General features: G+C 41.6%; 1 protein-coding gene across 2 annotated transcripts in view; it reads right to left on the bottom strand.

Annotated features, from left to right (window-relative positions):
• Positions 1 to 22,118, bottom strand: part of MIB1 (MIB E3 ubiquitin protein ligase 1) — a 476,845-nt gene that overhangs the window by 302,757 nt on the left and 151,970 nt on the right. For both annotated transcript variants that reach the window (XM_053714972.1, XM_053714973.1), the window contains exon 8: positions 17,960 to 18,104. In XM_053714972.1, the coding sequence (XP_053570947.1) occupies positions 17,960 to 18,104 (145 nt within the window). The remainder of the gene's footprint in view (positions 1 to 17,959; positions 18,105 to 22,118) is intronic.

Below are 22,118 nucleotides of genomic sequence, written 5' to 3'. Positions count from 1 at the left end.
GAGAGGCCATCAGATCTATTTCTGGAAGTCCCCACATTTGAACAATCTGAAGAAATACCTCTGGGTGAAGAGACCATTCGCCCGGATGCAACGTTTGGCGACTGAGATAATCCGCTTCCCAATTGTCTATACCTGGGATATGAACCGCAGAAACTAGACAGGAGCAGGATTCCGCCCAAACCAGAATTCGAGATACTTCTTTCATAGCTAGAGGACTGTGAGTCCCTCCTTGATGATTGATGTAAGCCACAGATGTGACATTGTCTGTCTGAAAACAAATGAACGATTCTGTCTTTAGAAGAGGCCAAGACTGAAGAGCTCTGAAAATTGCACGGAGTTCCAAAATATTGATCGGTAATCTCACCTCCTGAGATTCCCAAACCCCTTGTGCCGTCAGAGACCCCCACACAGCTCCCCAACCTGTAAGACTTGCATCTGTTGAAATTACAGTCCAGGTCGGAAGAACAAAAGAAGCCCCCTGAACTAAACGATGGTGATCTGTCCACCACGTCAGAGAGTGTCGTACAATCGGTTTTAAAGATATTAATTGAGATATCTTCGTGTAATCCCTACACCATTGGTTCAGCATACAGAGCTGAAGAGGTCGCATGTGAAAACGAGCAAAGGGGATCGCGTCCGATGCAGCAGTCATAAGACCTAGAATTTCCATGCATAAGGCTACCGAAGGGAATGATTGTGACTGAAGGTTTCGACAAGCTGATATCAATTTTAGACGTCTCTTGTCTGTCAAAGATAGAGTCATGGACACTGAATCTATCTGGAAACCCAAAAAGGTTACCCTTGTCTGAGGAATCAATGAACTTTTTAGTAAATTGATCCTCCAACCATGATCTTGCAGAAACAACACAAGTCGATTCGTATGAGATTCTGCTAAATGTGAAGACTGAGCAAGTACCAAGATATCGTCCAAATAAGGAAATACCACAATACCCTGTTCTCTGATTACAGACAGAAGGGCACCAAGAACCTTTGTAAGAATTCTTGGAGCTGTTGCTAGGCCAAACGGCAGAGCCACAAACTGGTAATGCTTGTCTAGGAAAGAGAATCTCAGAAACTGATAGTGATCTGGATGAATCGGAATATGCAGATATGCATCCTGTAAATCTATTGTAGACATATAATGCCCTTGCTGAACAAAAGGCAGGATAGTCCTTACAGTTACCATTTTGAATGTTGGTATCCTTACATAACGATTCAATATTTTTAGATCCAGAACTGGTCTGAAGGAATTCTCCTTCTTTGGTACAATGAAGAGATTTGAATAAAACCCCAGCCCCTGTTCCAGAACTGGAACTGGCATAATTACTCCAGCCAACTCTAGATCTGAAACACATTTCAGAAATGCTTGAGCCTTCGCTGGATTTACTGGGACACGGGGAAGAAAAAATCTCTTTGCAGGAGGTCTTATCTTGAAACCAATTCTGTACCCTTCTGAAACAATGTTCTGAATCCAAAGATTGTGAACGGAATTGATCCAAATTTCTTTGAAAAAACGTAATCTGCCCCCTACCAGCTGAGCTGGAATGAGGGCCGCACCTGGCTTTGATTTTCTAAAAGGCTTGGTTTTATTCCAGACTGGAGATGGTTTCCAAACTGATACCGCTCCTGAGGATGAAGGATCAGGCTTTTGTTCCTTGTCTTGACGAAAGGAACGAAAACGATTATTTGACCTGAATTTACCTTTAGACTTTTTATCCTGAGGTAAAAAAGTTCCTTTCCCTCCAGTAACAGTTGAGATAATAGAATCCAACTGAGAACCAAATAATTTATTACCCTGGAAAGAAAGGGAAAGCAAAGTAGACTTAGAAGACATATCAGCATTCCAAGTTTTAAGCCATAAAGCTCTTCTAGCTAAAATAGCTAGAGACATATACCTGACATCAACTCTAATGATATCAAAGATGGCATCACAAATAAAATTATTAGCATGTTGAAGCAGAATAATAATGCTATGAGAATTATGATCTGTAACTTGTTGCGCTAAAGCTTCCAACCAAAAAGTTGAAGCTGCAGCAACATCCGCTAAAGATATAGCAGGTCTAAGAAGATTACCTGAACACAAATAAGCTTTTCTTAGAAAGGATTCAATTTTCCTATCTAAAGGATCCTTAAAGGAAGTACCATCTGCCGTAGGAATAGTAGTACGCTTAGCAAGAGTAGAGACAGCCCCATCAACCTTAGGGATTTTGTCCCAAAACTCTAATCTGTCAGATGGCACAGGATATAATTGCTTAAAACGTTTAGAAGAAGTAAATGAATTACCCAAATTATTCCATTCCCTGGAAATTACTTCAGAAATAGCACCAGGAACAGGAAAAACTTCTGGAATAACTACAGGAGATTTAAAAACCTTATCTAAACGTTTAGATTTAGTATCAAGAGGACCAGAATCCTCAATTTCTAATGCAATTAGGACTTCTTTAAGTAAAGAACGAATAAATTCCATTTTAAATAAATATGAAGATTTATCAGCATCAACCTCTGAGACAGAATCCTCTAAACCAGAAGAACCACTATCAGAATCAGAATGATGATGTTCATTTAAAAATTCATCTGAACAATTAGAAGTTTTAAAAGACTTTTTATGTTTACTAGAAGGAGGAATAACAGACATAGCCTTCATAATGGATTTAGAAACAAAATCTCTTATGTTATCAGGAACACTCTGAGTATTAGATGTTGACGGAACAGCAACAGGTAATGGAACTTTACTAAAGGAAATATTATCTGCATTAACAAGTTTGTCATGACATTCAATACAAACAACAGCTGGAGGAACAGCTACCAAAAGTTTACAGCAGATACACTTAGCTTTGGCAGCTCCAGCACCAGGCAGCGATTTTCCAGAAGTATCTTCTGACTCAGTTACAACGTGGGACATCTTGCAATATGTAATAGAAAAAACAACATATAAAGTAAAATTAATCAAATTCCTTAAATGACAGTTTCAGGAATGGGAAAAAATGCCAGTGAACAAGCTTCTAGCAACCAGAAGCAATAAATAATGAGACTTAAATAATGTGGAGACGAAAGTGACGCCCATATTTTTTTAGCGCCAAATAAGACGCCCACATTATTTGGCGCCTAAAAGCTTTTGGCGCCAAAAATGACGCCACATCCGGAACACCAACACTTTTGGCGCAAAAGAACGTCAAAAATGACGCAACTTCCGGCGACACGTATGACGCCGAAAACAGAAAAAATTTTGCGCCAAAAAAGTCCGCGCCAAGAATGACGCAATAAAAAGAAGCATTTTCAGCCCCCGCGAGCCTAACAGCCCACAGGGAAAAAGAAAATTTTAAGGTACGAAAAATATGATTCAAATGCATTATCCCAAATATGAAACTGACTGTCTGAAAATAAGGAATGTTGAACATCCTGAGTCAAGGCAAATAAATGTTTGAATACATATATTTAGAACTTTATAAAAAAGTGCCCAACCATAGCTTAGAGTGTCACAGAAAATAAGACTTACTTACCCCAGGACACTCATCTACATGTTGTAGAAAGCCAAACCAGTACTGAAACGAAAATCAGTAGAGGTAATGGTATATATATAAGAGTATATCGTCGATCTGAAAAGGGAGGTAAGAGATGAATCTCTACGACCGATAACAGAGAACCTATGAAATAGACCCCGTAGAAGGAGATCATTGAATTCAAATAGGCAATACTCTCCTCACATCCCTCTGACATTCACTGCACGCTGAGAGGAAAACCGGGCTCCAACCTGCTGCAGAGCGCATATCAACGTAGAATCTAGCAAAACTTACTTCACCACCTCCATAGGAGGCAAAGTTTGTAAAACTGATTTGTGGGTGTGGTGAGGGGTGTATTTGTAGGCATTTTGAGGTTTGGGAAACTTTGCCCCTCCTGGTGGGAATGTGTATCCCATACGTCACTAGCTCATGGACTCTTGCTAATTACATGAAAGAAATAGGCAGTTTGGATAAAAATGCTGCAAGGGAATTATCCATTACTGCTGCTAATTGTTGTAAAGTAATAGGGGCCAATGCGCTAGAGGTACTAGGCAATGCTTGCGCGGGCGTAACTGGTGTCGACACATGGGGAGAGGAAGGAGGACTATCCTCATTACCTTCCGTCAAAGAATCATCTTGGGCTACATTTTTAAGTGTCAATGCATGGTCATTAAAATGTTTAGATAACTTAGCACACTTTAAACACAAATGCAATGGGGGTACCGCCATGGCTTTTAAACACATAGAACAAGGTCTATCAGTAGGCTCAGACATGTTAGACAGACTTAGATAGCACTCAAATACAGAAAAAACAGAATTTATGTTTACCTGATAAATTACTTTCTCCAACGGTGTGTCCGGTCCACGGCGTCATCCTTACTTGTGGGATATTCTCTTCCCCAACAGGAAATGGCAAAGAGCCCAGCAAAGCTGGTCACATGATCCCTCCTAGGCTCCGCCTACCCCAGTCATTCGACCGACGTTAAGGAGGAATATTTGCATAGGAGAAACCATATGGTACCGTGGTGACTGTAGTTAAAGAAAATAAAATATCAGACCTGATTAAAAAAACCAGGGCGGGCCGTGGACCGGACACACCGTTGGAGAAAGTAATTTATCAGGTAAACATAAATTCTGTTTTCTCCAACATAGGTGTGTCCGGTCCACGGCGTCATCCTTACTTGTGGGAACCAATACCAAAGCTTTAGGACACGGATGAAGGGAGGGAGCAAATCAGGTCACCTAAATGGAAGGCACCACGGCTTGCAAAACCTTTCTCCCAAAAATAGCCTCAGAAGAAGCAAAAGTATCAAACTTGTAAAATTTGGTAAAAGTGTGCAGTGAAGACCAAGTCGCTGCCCTGCATATCTGATCAACAGAAGCCTCGTTCTTGAAGGCCCATGTGGAAGCCACAGCCCTAGTGGAATGAGCCGTGATTCTTTCGGGAGGCTGCCGTCCGGCAGTCTCGTAAGCCAATCTGATGATGCTTTTAATCCAAAAAGAGAGAGAGGTAGAAGTTGCTTTTTGACCTCTCCTTTTACCGGAATAAACAACAAACAAGGAAGATGTTTGTCTAAAATCCTTTGTAGCATCTAAATAGAATTTTAGAGCGCGAACAACATCCAAATTGTGCAACAAACGTTCCTTCTTTGAAACTGGTTTCGGACACAGAGAAGGTACGATAATCTCCTGGTTAATGTTTTTGTTAGAAACAACTTTCGGAAGAAAACCAGGTTTAGTACGCAAAACCACCTTATCTGCATGGAACACCAGATAAGGAGGAGAACACTGCAGAGCAGATAATTCTGAAACTCTTCTAGCAGAAGAAATTGCAACCAAAAACAAAACTTTCCAAGATAATAATTTAATATCAACGGAATGCAAGGGTTCAAACGGAACCCCCTGAAGAACTGAAAGAACTAAATTGAGACTCCAAGGAGGAGTCAAAGGTTTGTAAACAGGCTTGATTCTAACCAGAGCCTGAACAAAGGCTTGAATATCTGGCACAGCTGCCAGCTTTTTGTGAAGTAACACCGACAAGGCGGAAATCTGTCCCTTCAGGGAACTTGCAGATAATCCTTTTTCCAATCCTTCTTGAAGGAAGGATAGAATCCTAGGAATCTTAACCTTGTCCCAAGGGAATCCTTTAGATTCACACCAACAGATATATTTTTTCCAAATCTTGTGGTAAATCTTTCTAGTTACAGGCTTTCTGGCCTGAACAAGAGTATCGATAACAGAATCTGAGAATCCTCGCTTCGATAAAATCAAGCGTTCAATCTCCAAGCAGTCAGCTGGAGTGAAACCAGATTCGGATGTTCGAACGGACCCTGAACAAGAAGGTCTCGTCTCAAAGGTAGCTTCCAAGGTGGAGCCGATGACATATTCACCAGATCTGCATACCAAGTCCTGCGTGGCCACGCAGGAGCTATCAAGATCACCGACGCCCTCTCCTGATTGATCCTGGCTACCAGCCTGGGGATGAGAGGAAACGGCGGGAACACATAAGCTAGTTTGAAGGTCCAAGGTGCTACTAGTGCATCCACTAGAGCCGCCTTGGGATCCCTGGATCTGGACCCGTAGCAAGGAACTTTGAAGTTCTGACGAGAGGCCATTAGATCCATGTCTGGAATGCCCCACAGCTGAGTGACTTGGGCAAAGATTTCCGGATGGAGTTCCCACTCCCCCGGATGCAATGTCTGACGACTCAGAAAATCCGCTTCCCAATTTTCCACTCCTGGGATGTGGATAGCAGACAGGTGGCAGGAGTGAGACTCCGCCCATAGAATGATTTTGGTCACTTCTTCCATCGCTAGGGAACTCCTTGTTCCCCCCTGATGGTTGATGTACGCAACAGTCGTCATGTTGTCTGATTGAAACCGTATGAACTTGGTCCTCGCTAGCTGAGGCCAAGCCTTGAGAGCATTGAATATCGCTCTCAGTTCCAGAATATTTATCGGTAGAAGAGATTCTTCCCGAGACCAAAGACCCTGAGCTTTCAGGGATCCCCAGACCGCGCCCCATCCCATCAGACTGGCGTCGGTCGTGACAATGACCCACTCTGGTCTGCGGAATGTCATCCCTTGTGACAGGTTGTCCAGGGACAGCCACCAACGGAGTGAGTCTCTGGTCCTCTGATTTACTTGTATCTTTGGAGACAAGTCTGTATAGTCCCCATTCCACTGACTGAGCATGCACAGTTGTAATGGTCTTAGATGAATGCGCGCAAAAGGAACTATGTCCATTGCCGCTACCATCAACCCGATCACTTCCATGCACTGAGCTATGGAAGGAAGAGGAACGGAATGAAGTATCCGACAAGAGTCTAGAAGTTTTGTTTTTCTGGCCTCTGTTAGAAAAATCCTCATTTCTAAGGAGTCTATAATTGTTCCCAAGAAGGGAACCCTTGTTGACGGGGATAGAGAACTCTTTTCCACGTTCACTTTCCAGCCGTGAGATCTGAGAAAGGCCAGGACGATGTCCGTGTGAGCCTTTGCTTGAGGAAGGGACGACGCTTGAATCAGAATGTCGTCCAGGTAAGGTACTACTGCAATGCCCCTTGGTCTTAGCACCGCTAGAAGGGACCCTAGTACCTTTGTGAAAATCCTTGGAGCAGTGGCTAATCCGAAAGGAAGCGCCACGAACTGGTAATGTTTGTCCAGGAATGCGAACCTTAGGAACCGATGATGTTCCTTGTGGATAGGAATATGTAGATACGCATCCTTTAAATCCACCGTGGTCATGAATTGACCTTCCTGGATGGAAGGAAGAATAGTTCGAATGGTTTCCATCTTGAACGATGGAACCTTGAGAAACTTGTTTAAGATCTTGAGATCTAAGATTGGTCTGAACGTTCCCTCTTTTTTGGGAACTATGAACAGATTGGAGTAGAACCCCATCCCTTGTTCTCTTAATGGAACAGGATGAATCACTCCCATTTTTAACAGGTCTTCTACACAATGTAAGAACGCCTGTCTTTTTATGTGGTCTGAAGACAACTGAGACCTGTGGAACCTCCCCCTTGGGGGAAGTCCCTTGAATTCCAGAAGATAACCCTGGGAGACTATTTCTAGCGCCCAAGGATCCAGAACATCTCTTGCCCAAGCCTGAGCGAAGAGAGAGAGTCTGCCCCCCACCAGATCCGGTCCCGGATCGGGGGCCAATATTTCATGCTGTCTTGGTAGCAGTGGCAGGTTTCTTGGCCTGCTTTCCCTTGTTCCAGCCTTGCATTGGTCTCCAAGCTGGCTTGGCTTGAGAAGTATTACCCTCTTGCTTAGAGGACGTAGCACTTTGGGCTGGTCCGTTTTTACGAAAGGGACGAAAATTAGGTCTATTTTTTGCCTTGAAAGGCCGATCCTGAGGAAGGGCGTGGCCCTTACCCCCAGTGATATCAGAGATAATCTCTTTCAAGTCAGGGCCAAACAGCGTTTTCCCCTTGAAAGGAATGTTTAGTAGCTTGTTCTTGGAAGACGCATCAGCCGACCAAGATTTCAACCAAAGCGCTCTGCGCGCCACAATAGCAAACCCAGAATTCTTAGCCGCTAACCTAGCCAATTGCAAAGTGGCGTCTAGGGTGAAAGAATTAGCCAATTTGAGAGCATTGATTCTGTCCATAATCTCCTCATAAGGAGGAGAATCACTATCGAGCGCCTTTATCAGTTCATCAAACCAGAAACATGCGGCTGTAGTGACAGGGACAATGCATGAAATTGGTTGTAGAAGGTAACCCTGCTGAACAAACATCTTTTTAAGCAAACCTTCTAATTTTTTATCCATAGGATCTTTGAAAGCACAACTATCCTCTATGGGTATAGTGGTGCGTTTGTTTAAAGTAGAAACCGCTCCCTCGACCTTGGGGACTGTCTGCCATAAGTCCTTTCTGGGGTCGATCATAGGAAACAATTTTTTAAATATGGGGGGAGGGACGAAAGGAATACCGGGCCTTTCCCATTCTTTATTAACAATGTCCGCTACCCGCTTGGGTATAGGAAAAGCTTCTGGGAGCCCCGGCACCTCTAGGAACTTGTCCATTTTACATAGTTTCTCTGGGATGACCAACTTTTCACAATCATCCAGAGTGGATAATACCTCCTTAAGCAAAATGCGGAGATGTTCCAACTTAAATTTAAATGCAATCACATCAGGTTCAGCCTGTTGAGAAATGTTCCCTGAATCAGTAATTTCTCCCTCAGACAAAACCTCCCTGGCCCCCTCAGATTGGGTTAGGGGCCCTTCAGAGATATTAATATCAGCGTCGTCATGCTCTTCAGTAACTAAAACAGAGCAGCCACGCTTACGCTGACAAGGGTTCATTTTGGCTAAAATGTTTTTGACAGAATTATCCATTACAGCCGTTAATTGTTGCATAGTAAGGAGTATTGGCGCGCTAGATGTACTAGGGGCCTCCTGAGTGGGCAAGACTCGTGTAGACGAAGGAGGGAATGATGCAGTACCATGCTTACTCCCCTCACTTGAGGAATCATCTTGGGCATCATTGTCATTATCACATAAATCACATTTATTTAAATGAATAGGAATTCTGGCTTCCCCACATTCAGAACACAGTCTATCTGGTAGTTCAGACATGTTAAACAGGCATAAACTTGATAAGAAAGTACAAAAAACGTTTTAAAATAAAACCGTTACTGTCACTTTAAATTTTAAACTGAACACACTTTATTACTGCAATTGCGAAAAAACATGAAGGAATTGTTCAAAATTCACCAAATTTTCACCACAGTGTCTTAAAGCCTTAAAAGTATTGCACACCAAATTTGGAAGCTTTAACCCTTAAAATAACGGAACCGGAGCCGTTTTAAAACTTTAACCCCTTTACAGTCCCTGGTATCTGCTTTGCTGAGACCCAACCAAACCCAAAGGGGAATACGATACCAAATGACGCCTTCAGAAAGTCTTTTCTAAGTATCAGAGCTCCTCTCACATGCGACTGCATGCCATGCCTCTCAAAAACAAGTGCGCCACACCGGCGCGAAAATGAGGCTCTGCTTATGCTTTGGGAAAGCCCCTAAGAAATAAGGTGTCTAATACAGTGCTGCCGATATTATTATATCAAAATACCCAGATAAAATGATTCCTCAAGGCTAAATATGTGTTAATAATGAATCGAATTAGCCCAGAAAAGTCTAAAGTCTTAATAAGCCCTTGTGAAGCCCTTATTTACGATCGTAATAAACATGGCTTACCGGATCCCATAGGGAAAATGACAGCTTCCAGCATTACATCGTCTTGTTAGAATGTGTCATACCTCAAGCAGCAAGAGACTGCACACTGTTCCCCCAACTGAAGTTAATTGCTCTCAACAGTCCTGTGTGGAACAGCCATGGATTTTAGTTACGGTTGCTAAAATCATTTTCCTCATACAAACAGAAATCTTCATCTCTTTTCTGTTTCTGAGTAAATAGTACATACCAGCACTATTTCAAAATAACAAACTCTTGATTGAATAATAAAAACTACAGTTAAACACTAAAAAACTCTAAGCCATCTCCGTGGAGATGTTGCCTGTACAACGGCAAAGAGAATGACTGGGGTAGGCGGAGCCTAGGAGGGATCATGTGACCAGCTTTGCTGGGCTCTTTGCCATTTCCTGTTGGGGAAGAGAATATCCCACAAGTAAGGATGACGCCGTGGACCGGACACACCTATGTTGGAGAAATACACTTTTTGAAAAAACGTTACTGTGCCTTTAAATAATAAAAAGCATACACTTTTTTACCAAATCTCCAAAAAAACATCCGATCTTTATGAAATTTACACCATATGATCCTAATGCTTTGAAAAGATTGCACACCAAGTTTCAAGCCAATTAACCGGATCAAATTGAAGCTGGCCACCAGTTTAACACACTACCTTCCTTGGGGATTAGTTGTGGAACAAAAATAAGCCTCCCTGTAGTCCTCCTGCAGTCTCTGGACTCTACATGTGAAGCTGCATCAAGCTATCTTGTAAAAGAACTGCGCAACTGAGGCGCGAAAATTAGGCCCTCTCCCTCTTCACTCCGGAGTTGTGAGGCCTTCCTAAGCCAAAATAGGTGTCTAAAATTATGCCAGGCGTGTAAAACCCCTAAAAAGTGTTCCAAACATGATAAACACTTGTGCAAACATCAGATTATATTAAAAAATAATTGATTTTACCCATAACAGTGTCCACCAGTGATTTAGGCCCTGTAAACTAAGCCATCCTTCTATACTGAGTCTCAGAAAATGGCTTACCTTTCCACATGGGGATTTCTATCAGTCTTCTAGCATTACCAGGTCTTGTTAGAAAAAAATGACTGAGCATACCTTAAGCAGTTAAGCCTGCAAACTGTTCCCCCCAACTGAAGTTCTCTGGTATTCAACAGTCCTGCGTGGGAACAGCAATGGATTTTAGTTACTGGTGCTAAAATCATATTCCTCTCAGCAGAAATCTTCATCACTGTTCTGCCTCAGAGTAAATAGTACAAACCGGCACTATTTTAAAATAAACTCTTGATTGAAGAAATAAAACTACAAATCTAACACCACATACTCTTTACCACCCCCGTGGAGATGCTACTTGTTAGAGCGGCAAAGAGAATGACTGGGGGGGGGGCGGAGCCTGAGGGGAGCTATATGGACAGCTTTGCTGTGTGCTCTCTTTGCCACTTCCTGTAGGGATTGAGAATATCCCACAAGTAAGGATGAATCCGTGGACTGAATACACCAAGTAAGAGAAATTAAGGTTGGATGACGCCAGAAAGGAGGGGTCAGGATGCCATTTCAAACGGCCGAATGAGAACTAGAAAGTCTTTTTACTTGCAAAGTATATTGACATCAAAAACAGAATTTATGTTTACCTGATAAATTACTTTCTCCAACGGTGTGTCCGGTCCACGGCGTCATCCTTACTTGTGGGATATTCTCTTCCCCAACAGGAAATGGCAAAGAGCCCAGCAAAGCTGGTCACATGATCCCTCCTAGGCTCCGCCTACCCCAGTCATTCGACCGACGTTAAGGAGGAATATTTGCATAGGAGAAACCATATGGTACCGTGGTGACTGTAGTTAAAGAAAATAAATTATCAGACCTGATTAAAAAAACCAGGGCGGGCCGTGGACCGGACACACCGTTGGAGAAAGTAATTTATCAGGTAAACATAAATTCTGTTTTCTCCAACATAGGTGTGTCCGGTCCACGGCGTCATCCTTACTTGTGGGAACCAATACCAAAGCTTTAGGACACGGATGAAGGGAGGGAGCAAATCAGGTCACCTAAATGGAAGGCACCACGGCTTGCAAAACCTTTCTCCCAAAAATAGCCTCAGAAGAAGCAAAAGTATCAAACTTGTAAAATTTGGTAAAAGTGTGCAGTGAAGACCAAGTCGCTGCCCTACATATCTGATCAACAGAAGCCTCGTTCTTGAAGGCCCATGTGGAAGCCACAGCCCTAGTGGAATGAGCTGTGATTCTTTCGGGAGGCTGCCGTCCGGCAGTCTCGTAAGCCAATCTGATGATGCTTTTAATCCAAAAAGAGAGAGAGGTAGAAGTTGCTTTTTGACCTCTCCTTTTACCGGAATAAACAACAAACAAGGAAGATGTTTGTCTAAAATCCTTTGTAGCATCTAAATAGAATTTTAGAGCGCGAACAACATCCAAGTTGTGCAACAAGCGTTCCTTCTTCGAAACTGGTTTCGGACACAGAGAAGGTACGATAATCTCCTGGTTAATGTTTTTGTTAGAAACAACTTTTGGAAGAAAACCAGGTTTAGTACGTAAAACCACCTTATCTGCATGGAACACCAGATAAGGAGGAGAACACTGCAGAGCAGATAGTTCTGAAACTCTTCTAGCAGAAGAAATTGCAACCAAAAACAAAACTTTCCAAGATAATAACTTAATATCAACGGAATGTAAGGGTTCAAACGGAACCCCCTGAAGAACTGAAAGAACTAAGTTGAGACTCCAAGGAGGAGTCAAAGGTTTGTAAACAGGCTTGATTCTAACCAGAGCCTGAACAAAGGCTTGAACATCTGGCACAGCTGCCAGCTTTTTGTGAAGTAACACAGACAAGGCAGAAATCTGTCCCTTCAGGGAACTTGCAGATAATCCTTTTTCCAAACCTTCTTGAAGGAAGGATAGAATCTTAGGAATCTTAACCTTGCCCCAAGGGAATCCTTTAGATTCACACCAACAGATATATTTTTTCCAAATTTTGTGGTAAATCTTTCTAGTTACAGGCTTTCTGGCCTGAACAAGAGTATCGATAACAGAATCTGAGAACCCTCGCTTCGATAAGATCAAGCGTTCAATCTCCAAGCAGTCAGCTGGAGTGAAACCAGATTCGGATGTTCGAACGGACCCTGAACAAGAAGGTCTCGTCTCAAAGGTAGCTTCCAAGGTGGAGCCGATGACATATTCACCAGATCTGCATACCAAGTCCTGCGTGGCCACGCAGGAGCTATCAAGATCACCGACGCCCTCTCCTGATTGATCCTGGCTACCAGCCTGGGGATGAGAGGAAACGGCGGGAACACATAAGCTAGTTTGAAGGTCCAAGGTGCTACTAGTGCATCCACTAGAGCCGCCTTGGGATCCCTGGATCTGGACCCGTAGCAAGGAACTTTGAAGTTCTGACGAGAGGCCATCAGATCCATGTCTGGAATGCCCCACAGCTGAGTGACTTGGGCAAAAATTTCCGGATGGAGTTCCCACTCCCCCGGATGCAATGTCTGACGACTCAGAAAATCCGCTTCCCAATTTTCCACTCCTGGGATGTGGATAGCAGACAGGTGGCAGGAGTGAGACTCCGCCCATAGAATGATTTTGGTCACTTCTTCCATCGCTAGGGAACTCCTTGTTCCCCCCTGATGGTTGATGTACGCAACAGTTGTCATGTTGTCTGATTGAAACCGTATGAACTTGGCCCTCGCTAGCTGAGGCCAAGCCTTGAGAGCATTGACTATCGCTCTCAGTTCCAGAATATTTATCGGTAGAAGAGATTCTTCCCGAGACCAAAGACCCTGAGCTTTCAGGGATCCCCAGACCGCGCCCCAGCCCATCAGACTGGCGTCGGTCGTGACAATGACCCACTCTGGTCTGCGGAATGTCATCCCTTGTGACAGGTTGTCCAGGGACAGCCACCAACGGAGTGAGTCTCTGGTCCTCTGATTTACTTGTATCTTCGGAGACAAGTCTGTATAGTCCCCATTCCACTGACTGAGCATGCACAGTTGTAATGGTCTTAGATGAATGCACGCAAAAGGAACTATGTCCATTGCCGCTACCATCAAACCTATCACTTCCATGCACTGCGCTATGGAAGGAAGAGGAACGGAATGAAGTATCCGACAAGAGTCTAGGAGTTTTGTTTTTCTGGCCTCTGTCAGAAAAATCCTCATTTCTAAGGAGTCTATTATTGTTCCCAAGAAGGGAACCCTTGTTGACGGAGATAGAGAACTCTTTTCCACGTTCACTTTCCATCCGTGAGATCTGAGAAAGGCCAGGACAATGTCCGTGTGAGCCTTTGCTTGAGGAAGGGACGACGCTTGAATCAGAATGTCGTCCAAGTAAGGTACTACAGCAATGCCCCTTGGTCTTAGCACAGCTAGAAGGGACCCTAGTACCTTTGTGAAAATCCTTGGAGCAGTGGCTAATCCGAAAGGAAGCGCCACGAACTGGTAATGCTTGTCCAGGAATGCGAACCTTAGGAACCGATGATGTTCCTTGTGGATAGGAATATGTAGATACGCATCCTTTAAATCCACCGTGGTCATGAATTGACCTTCCTGGATGGAAGGAAGAATAGTTCGAATGGTTTCCATCTTGAACGATGGAACCTTGAGAAACTTGTTTAAGATCTTGAGATCTAAGATTGGTCTGAACGTTCCCTCTTTTTTGGGAACTATGAACAGATTGGAGTAGAACCCCATCCCTTGTTCTCCTAATGGAACAGGATGAATCACTCCCATTTTTAACAGGTCTTCTACACAATGTAAGAATGCCTGTCTTTTTATGTGGTCTGAAGACAACTGAGACCTGTGGAACCTCCCCCTTGGGGGAAGCCCCTTGAATTCCAGAAGATAACCTTGGGAGACTATTTCTAGCGCCCAAGGATCCAGGACATCTCTTGCCCAAGCCTGAGCGAAGAGAGAGAGTCTGCCCCCCACCAGATCCGGTCCCGGATCGGGGGCCAACATTTCATGCTGTCTTGGTAGCAGTGGCAGGTTTCTTGGCCTGCTTTCCCTTGTTCCAGCCTTGCATTGGTCTCCAAGCTGGCTTGGCTTGAGAAGTATTACCCTCTTGCTTAGAGGACGTAGCACTTTGGGCTGGTCCGTTTCTACGAAAGGGACGAAAATTAGGTTTATTTTTTGCCTTGAAAGGCCGATCCTGAGGAAGGGCGTGGCCCTTACCCCCAGTGATATCAGAGATAATCTCTTTCAAGTCAGGGCCAAACAGCGTTTTCCCCTTGAAAGGAATGTTAAGTAGCTTGTTCTTGGAAGACGCATCAGCTGACCAAGATGTCAACCAAAGCGCTCTGCGCGCCACAATAGCAAACCCAGAATTCTTAGCCGCTAACCTAGCCAATTGCAAGGTGGCGTCTAGGGTGAAAGAATTAGCCAATTTGAGAGCATTGATTCTGTCCATAATCTCCTCATAAGGAGGAGAATCACTATCGACCGCCTTTATCAGCTCATCGAACCAGAAACACGCGGCTGTAGCGACAGGGACAATGCATGAAATTGGTTGTAGAAGGTAACCCTGCTGAACAAACATCTTTTTAAGTAAACCTTCTAATTTTTTATCCATAGGATCTTTGAAAGCACAACTATCCTCTATGGGTATAGTGGTGCGTTTGTTTAAAGTGGAAACCGCTCCCTCGACCTTGGGGACTGTCTGCCATAAGTCCTTTCTGGGGTCGACCATAGGAAACAATTTTTTAAATATGGGGGGAGGGACGAAAGGAATACCGGGCCTTTCCCATTCTTTATTAACAATGTCCGCCACCCGCTTGGGTATAGGAAAAGCTTCTGGGAGCCCCGGGACCTCTAGGAACTTGTCCATTTTACATAGTTTCTCTGGGATGACCAACTTGTCACAATCATCCAGCGTGGATAATACCTCCTTAAGCAGAATGCGGAGATGTTCCAACTTAAATTTAAACGTAATCACATCAGGTTCAGCTTGTTGAGAAATGTTCCCTGAATCAGTAATTTCTCCCTCAGACAAAACCTCCCTGGCCCCATCAGACTGGTTTAGGAGCCCTTCAGAACCATTATTATCAGCGTCGTCATGCTCTTCAGTATCTAAAACAGAGCAGTCGCGCTTACGCTGATAAGTGTTCATTTTGGCTAAAATGTTTTTGACAGAATTATCCATTACAGCCGTTAATTGTTGCATAGTAAGGAGTATTGGCGCGCTAGATGTACTAGGGGCCTCCTGAGTGGGCAAGACTCGTGTAGACGAAGGAGGGAATGATGCAGTACCATGCTTACTCCCCTCACTTGAGGAATCATCTTGGGCATCATTGTCATTGTCACATAAATCACATTTATTTAAATGAATAGGAATTCTGGCTTCCCCACATTCAGAACACAGTCTATCTGGTAGTTCAGACATGTTAAACAGGCATAAACTTGATAACAAAGTACAAAAAACGTTTTAAAATAAAACCGTTACTGTCACTTTAAATTTTAAACTGAACACACTTTTTTACTGCAATTGCGAAAAAATATGAAGGAATTGTTCAAAATTCACCAAATTTTCACCACAGTGTCTTAAAGCCTTAAAAGTATTGCACACCAAATTTGGAAGCTTTAACCCTTAAAATAACGGAACCGGAGCCGTTTTTAACTTTAACCCCTTTACAGTCCCTGGTATCTGCTTTGCTGAGACCCAACCAAGCCCAAAGGGGAATACGATACCAAATGACGCCTTCAGAAAGTCTTTTCTAAGTATCAGAGCTCCTCTCACATGCGACTGCATGTCATGCCTCTCAAAAACAAGTGCGCAACACCGGCGCGAAAATGAGGCTCTGCCTATGATTTGGGAAAGCCCCTAAAGAATAAGGTGTCTAAAACAGTGCCTGCCGATATTATTATATCAAAATACCCAGATTAAATGATTCCTCAAGGCTAAATATGTGTTAATAATGAATCGATTTAGCCCAGAAAAAGTCTACAGTCTTAATAAGCCCTTGTAAAGCCCTTATTTACGATCTTAATAAACATGGCTTACCGGATCCCATAGGGAAAATGACAGCTTCCAGCATTACATCGTCTTGTTAGAATGTGTCATACCTCAAGCAGCAAGAGACTGCTCACTGTTCCCCCAACTGAAGTTAATTGCTCTCAACAGTCCTGTGTGGAACAGCCATGGATTTTAGTGACGGTTGCTAAAATCATTTTCCTCATACAAACAGAAATCTTCATCTCTTTTCTGTTTCTGAGTAAATAGTACATACCAGCACTATTTTAAAATAACAAACTCTTGATTGAATAATAAAAACTACAGTTAAACACTAAAAAACTCTAAGCCATCTCCGTGGAGATGTTGCCTGTACAACGGCAAAGAGAATGACTGGGGTAGGCGGAGCCTAGGAGGGATCATGTGACCAGCTTTGCTGGGCTCTTTGCCATTTCCTGTTGGGGAAGAGAATATCCCACAAGTAAGGATGACGCCGTGGACCGGACACACCTATGTTGGAGAAATTGGGCTACAGTTTGCTGTACAAATCGTTAAATACATTATCTAAATAAGTTATATTATTTTTTGGGTTGACTGTCTCTTTAAGCACAACACATTACTAAATGCAAGTCAATAGATAATAAATAAAAAGTCATGTGATCAGGGGGCTGTCAGAAGATGCTTAGATACAAGGCAATCACAGAGGTAAAAAGTATATTAATATAACTGTGTTGGTTGTGCAAAACTGGGGGATGGGTAATAAAGGGATTATCTATCTTTTAAAACAATAACAATTCTATTGTAGTCTGTCCCTTCAATATAACAATGTTGGTTGTGCAAAGCTGGGGAATGGGTAGTAAAGGCATTATTTATCTTTTTAAACAACAATAATTCTGGTGTAGACTGTCCCTTTAACTTACACCTTAACCCAACATATATGATAGATTCAGGTACCTTATTAAATTCACATAAAGGTTGGATAGTTCCTTAAATGACTACTACATATTAAATATTTTCTTCTCTTTGGTTTAGTTCTATACATTTTTTTTTTGGGGGGGGGGGGGGTTGCGTACAGAACACTGAACCAAATTAAATCTTGGATCCTGGCTAATAAATAGTCAAATGGAATTATATGGATGTACATAAAACAAGAAAAGTTAAGAATGCCAAGGAACCTATATATATGAAGGTTTGTATTTATATAGCCTGTAAATAAATATAGAACATACATATCTGAAAAGTAGAAAGATATAAAATGGTAACAGCACAGATGTTAAACTACATTAGTAAAACCTACCGCCAGTTGCATTGCTAATTGCAGATCCTACGGAAGCCACTTTGGAAACAGCAGCTGGATTATACGTCCAAGAGGTGCCACAAACTTCCACCTTTAGGTCACTATCTGAATAAATCTGTTGTACCCGGCCAACTTTACCCAGAGTCTTTAAAAAAAAAAAAAAAGAAATACAGAAATATAAAAAAATATTTATAAATGTACCTATTTTTCCACATTTTTAAACAGGAAGATTTAACTATTTATATTAGTAAACAGGGTTATTTTTCAAAAACTCATTAAACAACTTGACTGGTGCTCACAAACATTGTTTGAATGTCATTATTCCTGTAATTGAATAAGTCCTTAAGAAACTAATGTGTTTCATTTAACTTCCCTCTGACATTTGTACTTTTGTTCACTACCCCCCTCCAAGAGTGTGCATACTGCAGTTCTTAATGTTACTGGCTGTCCTAAAATTTGATGCTAGCATGTCTGGTTTTATGAAGTGATGACCACCACCCAGTTAAATGTGGTAGTGGTTGTATGCAGACGGCCAATTAGTGAGAAGTCCTAGATAAAATGTGAAAGAATAGTTCCAGCAACATAGAGAGCTGTAGAGACTATAAGCAAGTTTTCTCACTCCTCCCACTGCCTGCTTACAGGTTCAATAATGCATGGTTGGAGGTGGTGATTATGAAATTAATATTCTAATAGTTACTTCAGGTGGGGATAGTAAAAGGTTTTGACCGTCTAGTAAGGATTAACTATAGTAGATCATTTGTGAACCAGCATGTCCCTGCAATATATATATATATATATATATATATATATATATATATATATATATATATATATATCAGTGATGTGCAATCACTACAGGCAGGTGAGGCAGTGCTTCACCTCTCATATGGGCAAAAATATATTTTTTTTTATTGGCTTTAAAAAAAAATTGTAATTTCTTTCCCCAGCATTTTTTTTCTCTCACAGCTATATGTTGTGCAATGGAGAGGTACAAGCAAGGTCTGCCCACCATTACACAACATGCTGCGCCACCTACTGGATGCAAGTGGTTAAGATCATTGCATGGCCCATTAACTGCTTATTTGAGGCAGTCCTATTTCGGCTGAACCAATCCAGCGAGAGGCATTAGTAAGTGGAACATAGGGTTGGGGCTGGATGTTAAATCATATAAAACAAAACAAAAACGGAAAAAAACAACTTTCATATATTTTGTTGCTGTCCTGTGAACCTGCTAGCTTTGCTAAAGTGAAAAAGAGAGTTCTGTTCTTCCCCTCTAAGTGCAGTGGAATGTGCCACTGTCACTTCCTGAATCCTTACAGAGCAGGAAAAGAGGCACAGAGAGCACTGCAGTGTTTCAGCCACATCTTATTAAAGTAAGATTTTACTGAAAGGGATTCTGTTATTGAAAATGATAATTTAATGAATGTGGTTTAGTGTTTTTTTACTCTTTTACAGCAGGGTCATTTTTGTATTTTGTTTACTCAAACTTTACACCCATTAGCGTAGCAGCTTGCCTCTGTACTTCACACTAAATTATAGACTAATTTTATGAACTCTCTGTAGCTCTGCTGTTTTATTACTTAAAATGCAGTGGTCCCTCTCCCCCCCCCTTGTGTGTGTGTGTGTCTCTATCTATCCATCTCTCTCCTTATGTGTTTTTCTCCCCCATGGTCTCTTTCTCTCTCTGTCTCTCTTCCTCCCCCTCTGACTCTCATCCCTTATGTAATGAAAGAATCTATAAGCATAATTTGCAGCATTAAAGTAAAAAGTATGTTTTAAACATATTTTAATGGGCATGGATTTCTAGATCTCATAATCAGAGCAAGCATTGTGTTATCTGGCAAGAGTTTCTGTTACAATCCTTTTAGACTAAAATCAGATGTTTACTAAGTTGACCAGTTTTCCAAAACACCATTTAAAGGGACATGAAACCCATATGAAACCCATATGCAAATTTAAATAACTTTCCAATTTACATCTAATATCTAATTTTCTTCATTCTTTTGAGTTCCTTTGTTGAAAATCATATCTAAATATGCTCAGTAGCTGCTGATTGGTGGCTGCACATAGATACCTCATGTGATTGGGTCACCCATGTGCATTGCTATTTCTTCAACAAAGGATATCTAAAGAATGAAGGCGTATCCTGCCACTGCCTCACCAGCCTCTGACGTCACTGATATATATATATCTCTATCTCTTGACCAAACCCACTGGCTCCTAGAATTTTACCCCTGGCTCCTAAAATTTGGGGTTATTCTCCATATATCTATATGCAAATACCGCTGTCTGGCTCCTAAAAGTATGTCTGGCTCATACATATTCTTTCTGGCTCCTAACTTTTAAACAGATTTGTTGACTCCTGTATATATATACCACACACACAGTATGCAAAAGAAGTGAGTACACCACTGTGCAATATCAATGTCAAATTATTCAAAATTGACTACAACTTTGATATCCAATTAGCCTAATTGAATGAACATGGTTATAAAATGACCTGTGAACACCAGAACTTTCTCAATTTGGACCTATGAACTGTGTCTAACTGCATGTCTGCATTATGGCTCCACATGGAAAAGAATTGCCAGAGGAGTTAAAAAATCTGATTGTGAGGTTTCACAAAGATGGAAAAGAATACAGGAATAACGGTGACCAACTGTATATCAGTGGAAACACAGTTGCAGCAGTAATCAGGAGGTATAGAAAAGGCCATAGTACCAGTAACCCGAGCCGCAGTAGCCTTCCTACTAAAATGAAACCACAGATAGTGCACTATTTGCACAATTTAGCTCTGAAAAACAGACAAGTGCTTCAGACTTGGCTCAGGGGTTATCAATGGAAATTATAGTGTCTATGACAGCTCAGAAAGTATGGAGGACATTGAATAATTTCAACCTCTGTGGACAGCACCCAAGAAAAAAAACCTTTTTTGCTCTCCGGCACAAAACTGCAAGATTAATCCTTGCTAAACAGAATGAAAAGAAGCCTGATGAATATCAAAGGGATACTGAACTCAATTGTTTTCTTTTGTGATTCAGATAGAACTTGCAATTTTAAGCAACTTTCTAATTTACTCCTATTAATTTTTCTTCGTTGTCTTGCTATCTTTTTTGAAAAAGAAGGTATCTAAGCTTTTTTGTTTTTTCAGAACTCTAGACAGCACTTTATTATTGGTGGATAAATTTATCCACTAATCAGCAAGAACAACCCAGGTTGTTCACCAAAAATGGTCAGGCATCTAAATTTATCGTATATTCTTGCATTTCAAATAAAGATACCAAGAGAATTAAGAAAATTTGATAATAGGAGTAAATTAGAAAGTTGCTTAAAATGCCATGCTCTATCTGAATCACAAAAGAAAAAATGTGTGTTCAGTGTCCCTTTAAGAGCACATTCTTTGGTCAGATGATACCAAGATAAATTTGTTCGGCTTAGATGGGGTCCAGCATGTTTGGCGTGAACCTGGATAGGATTATTAGTGTGAATGCATAGTCCCAACAGTAGGAGGTGGGATTGTGATGATATGGGGCTGCATGCGTTCAAAAGGTGTTGGGGAGATGACATTTATAGATGGCACAATGTGCCCTGTGGATATACCAAAATACAGGCTGACAAGATCATTCCCAGTCTCCAGAAGCAGTTTTTAATTTTACATAAGAGCAAACACCCTACAGTAAAATATAGAAGTAATGCAATTACTGTAAGTTGATACCTTTTTGAATCATTTGACATTTAAGAAATATTGCACAGGGGTGTACTAACTTCTGTTGTAATATATATTTTGTTTCAGAGGTCAACAAATCTGTTTAAAATGTAGGAGCCAGTAAGAATATTTAGTAGCCAGACATACTTTTATGAGCCAGAGTCCCAGTAGGATAAGCACATGCCGCTTTTTATATTGGTATAAATAAAAGTAACATTTTTATGCAAGTCCAGAGAGTGCCATTCTTTCTTCTGATTTTATATATATATATATATATATATATATATATATATATATATATATATCTATATATATATAGATAGATGATAGATATAGGGTAATAACCAAAAATATTAGGAGCCAGGGGTAAAATTCAAGGAGCCAGTGGTTACCTGGATATGTCGAGCCCCGTTAATGAATACACACACACACATATATATATAGCCTACACAC

This window comes from Bombina bombina, chromosome 5 (assembly GCF_027579735.1).
Source record: "Bombina bombina isolate aBomBom1 chromosome 5, aBomBom1.pri, whole genome shotgun sequence".
NCBI lineage: Eukaryota > Metazoa > Chordata > Amphibia > Anura > Bombinatoridae > Bombina > Bombina bombina.
The sequence above is the reverse complement of the archived record's forward strand: the minus strand, read 5'-3'. Positions and strand labels throughout refer to the sequence as shown.